This window comes from Chaetura pelagica, unplaced genomic scaffold, assembly GCF_000747805.2.
Source record: "Chaetura pelagica isolate M959 unplaced genomic scaffold, ChaPel_1.0 scaffold80, whole genome shotgun sequence".
Taxonomy (NCBI): Eukaryota; Metazoa; Chordata; class Aves; order Apodiformes; family Apodidae; genus Chaetura; species Chaetura pelagica.
The window spans coordinates 349,881-359,626 of NW_009951946.1; the positions used below are offsets into that span (position 1 = coordinate 349,881).

Consider the following 9,746-nt stretch of genomic DNA (forward strand, 5'->3'; position numbering starts at 1 on the left):
CTTTGCTTTGTTTCTTGATAAACCAGTTTCCCCCCAAAAACACCAAAAAACCCCATTCAGATGCCATGTTTCTGCTGCAGAAAAGTTACTAAATGAAAACATTACACCAGGCTTTTCTTAGTAGTTCAGTGAGAGTAGCTTTAATACAAAAAGCTATATATATTCATATATGAAGGGGCTGACATGCTTTAAGCATATCCCCTCCCTGCTCAAACCATCAGCCAGCAGTAGTGTAACACATTTTAAGTTCACAGTTTTCACAATGCCACCAGTTCAGGTGTGTGCTCCCTGTTTTGCAGAAAAGGGTTTTTTTTTTCCCTTGGCTAATTTTTGGTGTTATATTGATAGGCATTTAATAAATAAGTGCACTGACACTGACTTAAAAGCTGTTACTATTCACTATGTATTACACTGATGGTCAAACAAGCTACATAACTGTGCAAAACCTGCAAGGCCACTATACATACATATATATGTATACATCCAATAATTAAAGATTTAGGAATGTATCTTTCATTTGTTTATTCCCATTACACATTCTCCTTCCAAAGCATTAACCTGCTGCACTGAGGTCTTACCAGATGTTTGGCGGTGGTTTAATATTGCATTCCAAATTCTGCAGAGAAGACCACCCCTGTTACAAAGAACAATGGAGAACAGTTAGGGAAAACTCACTCATCTCTGTCACTTCAAGGTGAGCAAGGAGTAAAATCTAGAAATCCCACAGATAAACCAGTTATGACAGTACATGTAAAACACTATACTTGAAGGCTATGGCTAAAACAACTTCTTCCAGGTCAGCCATGGGTTAACTGAATAACGATGGAAGGACTTGAACCAGGGGCTAGGAAAAACAAGTTCTTTGTGCCCGTTTTCCATATGATTGCATCATCCTGAATGGTGCAGAAATAGCTTCCAAGTGTGATAAAAGCCAAGACTTGAAGCACCCCAGGTGGAGTTGTTACTCTGCATCAGTTAAGATGTGATAAACTTTACCAGAAAATCAGAGATTACATTCACAGCAGTTGCTATGGAACTATCACCTATGTGAATAACTTCTAAAAACATGTTTTACAAGCTACTTTAATTAAGCTCTTAGCAATAAATTAAGTACTTTCTTACCGCAGTTGAAGACACCGCAAATCATCTTTAGTGATATCATTAAGCACAGTGCTTAGTGTATAATCTTCTTCAGCAAACTAAAAGGCAAATTTATTTCTAAATTAATATTCTTTCTTTGTAATCAAACTGCTACAATACCTTTTTATAAAAGGTGATATTTTTTTTTGTTGTTGTTTGTGGATTTGGTTTTTTTACCCTCTTAATGGCATCTGAGTCTGCTCCTTGTTGCTTCAGCCAATTCATGAGCTCAGGGTCTGCATTTGCTTTAAAGGTTGCTGCAGACCATTGGGTGTCTTTGACAGAAAACAAAAATATAGGTTAATACACCTCTAAACTAGGACAAAAATGGTGGGTTTTTTCAGACTACAGAAGCTTAAAATAGTCTTTATCCTTTAAACAAACACATGATCCACTATATTTCTGTGCAACTGTCAAGCATCTCCTCCTACCTTCAGGTTTAAGTTTTAATTGAAACAAGCGTAATTCCTGAGTTCTTTGCTCCAAAGATTGTCGTAAGAGGGTCTGATACTCTTTCTCTTTCTGAACAAGGTTTTCCAAAAGCCTGTCAGCATGTGAGAGAGATAAAACACTGTCACACTGAGAGTAAGTCTAACTGAAAAAAATATGTAGCATTTTTTAATAACTACCAAAGGACAGAGACACAGGACATATACTGTCTTAAGTAACTTTCTGATTTACAGATTTCATTTTGGTTGTCTGAGACTCAGCTTGGTGGCACTTAAAAGCTTTCATCTTTGTGGAATTGTAGCAAATAGCTTGTAAATTCTATTCTTACTGTTTTGCAGCCTCCCTGGGCCTTTATACTGTAATTTGCTGCTGAACAGTGTAACACTGATGTTGTACCAGGGATTTCCTGATCACAGATTTATATCACATCCATACAGAAGAATGCGACCTTCGGCTGCTAACATGCTGGCAGCAGCATACAGATTTAACCCTTGAGAAAAGGGACAGGAGCTCTGTCAAGTGCTGCGTGTGCCTATTAGCAGGCAGCCTGTCCAGTGGGCCAGGACAGAGCTGTTGTGGCCTTTCCTTGCAGAAACAGCTTTGAGGGCACTGCCACTGTGGCAGGTGACATCCAAGGATGTAGGAAAGAAACCAGCACAGTTACACAAGGCTAATTACTTACCACTAGAAATCCAACATGACATTCTACAAATAAAATATTAATTACACAGAAACAAAAGTTGCACTGAAGGCTTGTGAAAGTTGTCAAACCAGTACTGCCAACTTATTCTAAATCCATTCATGTTCCTAGAAGGTTGGCATTATTAATGAGAGTCATACCAGGTGAGCAGTATTTATGTCATTTATGTACATGTCACTGAAAGAAACATCTGGGTTTTTAAAAAACTGCTTGAAAATAAATCCAGTCTTTATTGGAGGGTTACCTTGAGGTCTCTTGTTTAAGTCTGCCCAATTCCAGGCTCAGTTGCTGCTGAGCTTCATGTGACACCTCAGAACTAAGGGTGCCAACTCCCGATGTGATAGTGGGATCCTCAGCCCCATTTTGTTCAGTAGGCTGGTGACCATCCTCCACTTCATTGCCATCTTTGTCCCCACCTTCAATTTCTAACGCTGGCTCAAAGTGAGCTCGAAGCTCTGGTAAAAGGAAACAGTATTAGAGATTTTCTGGACAAATCATGTCTTCAGAGATACTACAATTTGTTCTTTGTTGCTGCAGGGGGAGGAGCTTAAGCTGAGGAAGTGGGCTGTGTGCATCAGGTGCTTTATTGCAGTACTGAGCAGGGGAGTAGCAAAGCTTCATGCAGCCTGGGCCACAGATTCTCTGGCATCAATTCTAAAATGGGTGGCATTGTAATAGCTCACCTGTAGTGTATCAGTAGAGATAGATAGCTGTAGATTACAGCTGTAGAGGTGAAAAATACATTTATGATGAAGTCACTAATAAGATAGTTAATAAAATGTATTAATGAGAAATCCCTGAAAGCTTGAGTTTTTTTGAAGAAAAGAAAAAAAAAAAAAAGGAAAAATGCCCTGGGCAAAGAGTTTACAAAGCCTTCTATTTCCAGGTAGCATTTCTAACCCCATGTCTCTCAGAACTTGCTGTATGTGGCCATCTTTCCCACCAAAGAGTAGCAGGCATTCTTCTACAATTGAAGTCCTAAAAAATGTTGCCAGTTTGGCTTGAAAGCTTAAGTGACTTCAGTTGGAAAGGGCTCATCATCAGTAAGTGCTCTCAGAACAGTCTCATAGAATCACAGAATGGGTTGGAAGGGACCTCAAAGCTCATCTGCATCCAGTCCCCCAGTATGGGCAGAGGTTGCTCAGAGCCCCATCTAGGGACGGCTTCCACAACTTCCCTGGGCAGCCTGTTCCAGTGTCTCACCACCCTCACACTAAAGAATTTCCTCCTAATGCCTCACCTAAATCTCCCCTCTTCCAATTTTAAAACATGACCATACTGGAAAGGGTGCTCAGCATTTCAAAGAGTTACAAAATTACTTGCCATTCTCAATGTAGACTTTTTCCTAGACAGTTTAGTAATTTCTTCTCCTCCTTCTCAGTGGTGGTGATTTTTCCTACTATCCATCTGTAGTCCAAAATCATACTCCTCCTCGTATTAATACAGCCCCTGCCCTGCATCTGTTCTACAGCTCAGTAATAATTTTTCAGAACACACAGCCAGACTTGTGCCATGTTACCCACCTTGGATGTCATTAAAATGGTGCCCAGAGTAATTTTCTTTCTTGCTAGAAAAGTTCCAGCATGAACTGAATTTAATTTGCCTTTTATTTTTTCCATGATTGGACCACACTGATGGTGCAGAACCACTGGTTGTCTCTTCACTATGTGCTTTGGTGCTGCAAGTACAGCCTTAATCCTCCAGATCAACACTTCTTCCTGTACAACAGTCTGACACTGTGCTTTTGATGTAGTGGCAGTTAATGGCATGCCAACAGATGAAACATCTAAACTGTTCCATTGGCTGTAACTCTTTGATAGGCCAACCACCTTCTCTTTTGTCTTTTTTTTTTTTTTTTTTTACCCTGGGCAAAGAGTTTACAAAGCCTTCTATTTCCAGGTAGCATTTCTAACCCCATGTCTCTCAGAACTTGCTGTATGTGGCCATCTTTCCCACCAAAGAGTAGCAGGCATTCTTCTACAATTGAAGTCCTAAAAAATGTTGCCAGTTTGGCTTGAAAGCTTAAGTGACTTCAGTTGGAAAGGGCTCATCATCAGTAAGTGCTCTCAGAACAGTCTCATAGAATCACAGAATGGGTTGGAAGGGACCTCAAAGCTCATCTGCATCCAGTCCCCCAGTATGGGCAGAGGTTGCTCAGAGCCCCATCTAGGGACGGCTTCCACAACTTCCCTGGGCAGCCTGTTCCAGTGTCTCACCACCCTCACACTAAAGAATTTCCTCCTAATGCCTCACCTAAATCTCCCCTCTTCCAATTTTAAAACATGACCATACTGGAAAGGGTGCTCAGCATTTCAAAGAGTTACAAAATTACTTGCCATTCTCAATGTAGACTTTTTCCTAGACAGTTTAGTAATTTCTTCTCCTCCTTCTCAGTGGTGGTGATTTTTCCTACTATCCATCTGTAGTCCAAAATCATACTCCTCCTCGTATTAATACAGCCCCTTCCCTGCATCTGTTCTACAGCTCAGTAATAATTTTTCAGAACACACAGCCAGACTTGTGCCATGTTACCCACCTTGGATGTCATTAAAATGGTGCCCAGAGTAATTTTCTTTCTTGCTAGAAAAGTTCCAGCATGAACTGAATTTAATTTGCCTTTTATTTTTTCCATGATTGGACCACACTGATGGTGCAGAACCACTGGTTGTCTCTTCACTATGTGCTTTGGTGCTGCAAGTACAGCCTTAATCCTCCAGATCAACACTTCTTCCTGTACAACAGTCTGACACTGTGCTTTTGATGTAGTGGCAGTTAATGGCATGCCAACAGATGAAACATCTAAACTGTTCCATTGGCTGTAACTCTTTGATAGGCCAACCACCTTCTCTTTTGTCTTTTTTTTTTTTTTTTTTTAAATACTATTTTCAGCTGCTTTGACTTACCTGGAATAAGAATAGTGACTGCTGCTTGGACAGCACGGCGAATTATGTTATCCATTGCAAACATCCAGTGGGGCCTTATTAAGTGATTTCTTAATACTTTGTTTACCTATAAACAAGTAAGCATGTTAAAGTAGCAGCAAACAACATTTGCTTATGCCTTAGGAAAGAAAATCATCTTGGGTTTTAATAGTCAGATTAAGTTTTATAAAAAAACAATTGCATGTGTCACTAAAACCCTCCTGACTTTGGAAGTCTACATAACAGGTTTGACAGTTCTAGGCTAGAGCTTTCAAATGGTACCCAAACTGTAGCATTCAAGCCTCTCTGCAGTACAAGGAGGAAGAGGTGTGAGGAAGAGTAGGGGAGCTGCAAACCCCTGGGGTGAGGCTCTGTCCAGGAACAATTCCTCTTCCCCTGCACTAGATAAGAAACTCACCGCATCCTGAAATCCAAACAGCACCAGATGAATCTGATTGATGGAAGTGCTGTCAAAATCCAAATCCATTTTCAACTTGGATATGGTAGACGCCATCACTCTCTGCTCTGGAGAGTGTATGAAGTCCCTTAAAATCCCAATAATTTGCTTGATGTGGGCTACTGAAAGTTGCAGTTCTTCCGAGCTCTGGAGAAAAGATACTGAATGTGTATCAAGTAAATCCCAGCATCATTGAATATCTAATCAGTAGCATTAGTATTTTTAGGGTTACAATTTGCAGCTTTGCCCATGTACATTTCCCACTGATGCACAGATATCACAGAAATTTTGGTTCTGCAAAGCCTTCATATTCTACCCTTTCCTAGCTATTTTTTTTAAATAGTAATTCCTGTTTTCCGAAAAATAAAGTCTAGTGCTACTGTGGCTGTCATAAAGGGAAGAAGGTCCAGATAATAGCTACATATTTCTGCAATGTACTGCAGAGGGCAGCTCTCCTCCATGAAAAGAGCAGAGTGAATTGGACAGAGACCCAAATTTTTTAGATGCTATCCTTTCAATAAGCTACATCTGGACTTATAACTAATTATGCAGACATTTTATTTCCTTAGGCAAAAATATTTGTTTATATATGCATTTATCATGTCAGAAAAAGGCCTAAGATGACAGCAACAGAAGTCAAGTATTTGTTCTATGATTTGCAGTCCATAACTCCTAGAGTTAAAACCGTCCAAGTGCCTGTAAGAACAACCTGTAAAATTAAAAGGTAAAGAGAGAAGCATTACAGAAATAATGGAAAAGATTATTACAGCAGTGCTGCAAAACAGCTGGCGACTGAGGTAGGACTTGCTGCTACTAAATAATCCTTCTTTATCCTGGAAAATATTTGGAGCTCTGGCTCTTTTGCAGTTTAAGCTCAGAGCAGAAATCTGCCCAAACTGCTTCTCCAGCCCGAGTTTTTGGCCCTTTCTCTTTGGCCTTTAAAGCTCTACAGGAGCCCCCAGGGTGTGGGGTGAGCCAATCTGCACCATGAGGCAGTCTGTGGGGGAAGTGAGTCATGGGGTAGAAGCAAAGCCCTGCGCTCTGTGGAGCTGGCTGCCCACACCAGGCTGGGCTGGAGCTGCCCCAGGAGCTGCAGGGCCCCTGACAGCAGTGATCCAAGTGTCTGTGCCAAGAGCCATGGCTGGCTCGGGACACCACAAGTCAGCAGGCTGCCTTTGAGTGAGTGCAGTCCAGGCAAAAAAACAGCTTTGATGAGAACAGACAACATCAGTGGCACACTAGAAGCAGACATTAAGAAGAAAGGCTAAGCAATCAATCTTACTGGTGTGTGGCATTACTTGGCTACTGGTTAACCAGGCGCATGATTTTTCTTGCTCCTCTTTACAGTCACTAAACCTTCCCATGCAACCCTTCCCTCCACAGAAATCTACCTTAGCTTTTTTGAGATTCATGTGCTGTGTTCTTGGCACCTAGTTTACATATGCTTTGAATTAAAAATATTAATCAGCTCTCCACCCTTAAAGCGAATCATACCTATTACTACCCGATGTTCCATTTCCATGTCCTTAAAAGCCACAACAAAACACAACATCAAAACCACCCAATCCACCAACCTCAACCCCCCCAGTCCAACATCAAATGCCCCAAACCGCCCTCTCAGAAAAAAACGAGCTCAGCAGCTGGCAAAAGGTGGTGTTTGCTCTCCATGCAAATGGCTCACACAGTCACAGTTTCAGAGACTAAAGATATTCAGAAGGTACAACCCAAGCACCATCGTTTAGCAGTTTTCGGAAAAAGTAATAATACTTCCCGGGCTTGTCATTTTCCTTTTGACACAGGAAAAGAAGAGCTGAGGCAAAATTACCTGTGCGATACAGTCCTGCAAATGGGAAGCAACTTTATCCTGTTCTTCCTTAAGGATTTTGTATAGGATTGCTCGGCGCTCGCTGTCCTTCCGCAGCAGAAACAGACCGGAATCCTTATCCTCAAGGGAAGGAGAGGTGCCCCTGTCCTCTGAGGCCGAGCCCTCATCGGGCACGCTGCGGCAGCAACCGGCCCAGGGGCAAGACAGACCTCAGCGTTAGCCACACGGCAGTACTGTCAGGAGCAAGCAGGGGTACTTGGGAGGGTAAGAAGTGAGTAGCACTACAGCAGCAGATCAATCAGACTGGTAAACACGGAGACAGAAGGTGGCTCAGATCCTCAGCTGGCCTAAACCCCACTGCAGTCAAAAGCCCAAGGCTGATTTCATCCCTCTCAGCATCTGGCATTGGTGTCACCCAGCACTGGTTTGGTTTTGGGGAGGAAAACTGAAAGCCCTGGCCTGAGATAATGATTTTTTCTGGCCCCATACTGTAACATACTTATTTGAAAGTATTGCTTTGGGCTCTTTGAGCAGCCTTTCTGCTGCCACTTCCCCACATTTTTTCATTAGTGCATGGAGGGGTTAACTCTTCTGCTAACTCCTGAATCCATATCCATGCACTCAATAGGACAACTGAAACTTACTCACTGGTGGGGGGGAGAGTATAAAAATATGTGGAAACGCTAAGGAGAAATAATAATTGCTCATTAAAAATAATCAATATTTAAATTAACTGGAAACTTGCCTATGCAACTTGCTTGCTGTTTAACACACCTGCTTATCTAGTCACTATGTGAACAAATTGCCCTCAGATAAAATATAATGTGAATTCAGCCCAGGTAATCCCTTATGGATGTCAAGTAACAAGCAAATACTTTACCTCAGTAAATGGGAAATGGGATGCTTCGTCTGAATTTCTGAAATGGATCTCTTTGGCCTTTCAAAAAACATGTCATGCTGTACATCAGAGTCTGGTGAAATGGAGCCATGCTCACTGCTGCTACTGCCAGCCTGTTCTCCATGGATTGGCAGTGGGAGGGATGCATTACGAGTACAATCTATGAACAGACATTGTAAAACATGTAACAGAACTAGGCAGAAAAGGACAGGGTGCTTAAAACAGCTGTGGTCATCTTCAGTGATATCACAACCTCATTTTGCAAAATTGCTGAGAGGTAACCTTGTTGATAGAAAGCAGCAACACAACTCAAAATCATGATATGTACAAGCAATAAAAGGTTTGAACAAAAGGTTTGAACAAGCTAACTTCTGAACCCAAATACAGCAAAGCAGCTAGATACTCATATCAAATCCCATTTTGTTACCCTCTCCTGCACTCACACACATATATACACATGCTCCTCCTTTGGTGCTGGTCTCACAAGTGGTACAACTGGATATACAGCTGTTTAAAGAACCTGAATCAAAACAAGAGGTTACCATCAGTTGCTCCACCACAGCTGTATCGCTAAGCAGAGAGCATTCAGCTGCCCACTCTCCTCACTTTCCTGGTGAGGAGACAGAATGAGCTGCTGAGACTGTGACAACTGCTAGGCCAGGGCCTGCCTTACGCCCCTAAACTCTCCTTGGAGATGGCTGCAGCAGCCAGCACAGCTCCAAGAAAGGCTGGACCTGATGCCAACCTGGTATTCTACAATTCAGTGCAACTAAGCACACGCTCTGCTGCAGCCATTTTGCCTCTCCTTCCCCTCACCCAACAGTTTTCATACCATTTGCCCGCTTTGCTCAGATCCGTGGCCATCACTGAGCTTGCTTCTTGCTGCAACACAACACTTAACTCTGCAGAATTAGATTCTCAGGTCATCTGAAGGTGCTTCATAACCTCATCAGTGAGCAGGAGAAAAGAAAGGAGGAAGGCAGGAGGGAGGGGGTGCAGAAGACAGCTGCATTTCCCCTGGTATTTGACAAAGAGCCAGTTGTTCCCAAGGCAGCTAACAAGGCAAGCTCCACCTTTTCTAATGCCACACAAATTTTCCAGGAAAATGTCCTCAGGCAAGGGCTGCAAAGGCCACAGGAGAGAGTAGCTGAGGTGGGGCAGAAGGCTGCAGCCCGCCAATGGGTCCTGACTGCCCTGGCTGAGCAGTGTGAGCTCTGCCATTACCCCAGTATAACTGCAGGAACTGCAGTCCTCAGTGCCCCTCAGGTCAGGAGATTATGCCCATTTCCTTGCTTACACCAATTCAGCCAGATCTTAAAAATTCTTTGCTAGTTTTGACCTTTGGAATTCCATTC

The 9,746-nt window shown here is 42.4% G+C and overlaps 1 protein-coding gene across 1 annotated transcript in view; it reads right to left on the bottom strand.

The window, feature by feature from the left end:
- Window positions 1–513: 513 nt before the first annotated feature.
- MAP3K15 (mitogen-activated protein kinase kinase kinase 15) overlaps window positions 514–9,746 on the bottom strand; it is a 60,313-nt gene continuing 51,080 nt past the window's right edge. The window contains exons 21-29 of the mRNA XM_009997252.1: window positions 8,374–8,551; window positions 7,494–7,668; window positions 5,630–5,815; window positions 5,194–5,299; window positions 2,535–2,745; window positions 1,572–1,684; window positions 1,318–1,415; window positions 1,123–1,199; window positions 514–634 (exon numbers count right to left, since the gene is read on the bottom strand). Of these exons, the coding sequence (XP_009995554.1) occupies window positions 514–634; window positions 1,123–1,199; window positions 1,318–1,415; window positions 1,572–1,684; window positions 2,535–2,745; window positions 5,194–5,299; window positions 5,630–5,815; window positions 7,494–7,668; window positions 8,374–8,551 (1,265 nt within the window). The remainder of the gene's footprint in view (window positions 635–1,122; window positions 1,200–1,317; window positions 1,416–1,571; window positions 1,685–2,534; window positions 2,746–5,193; window positions 5,300–5,629; window positions 5,816–7,493; window positions 7,669–8,373; window positions 8,552–9,746) is intronic.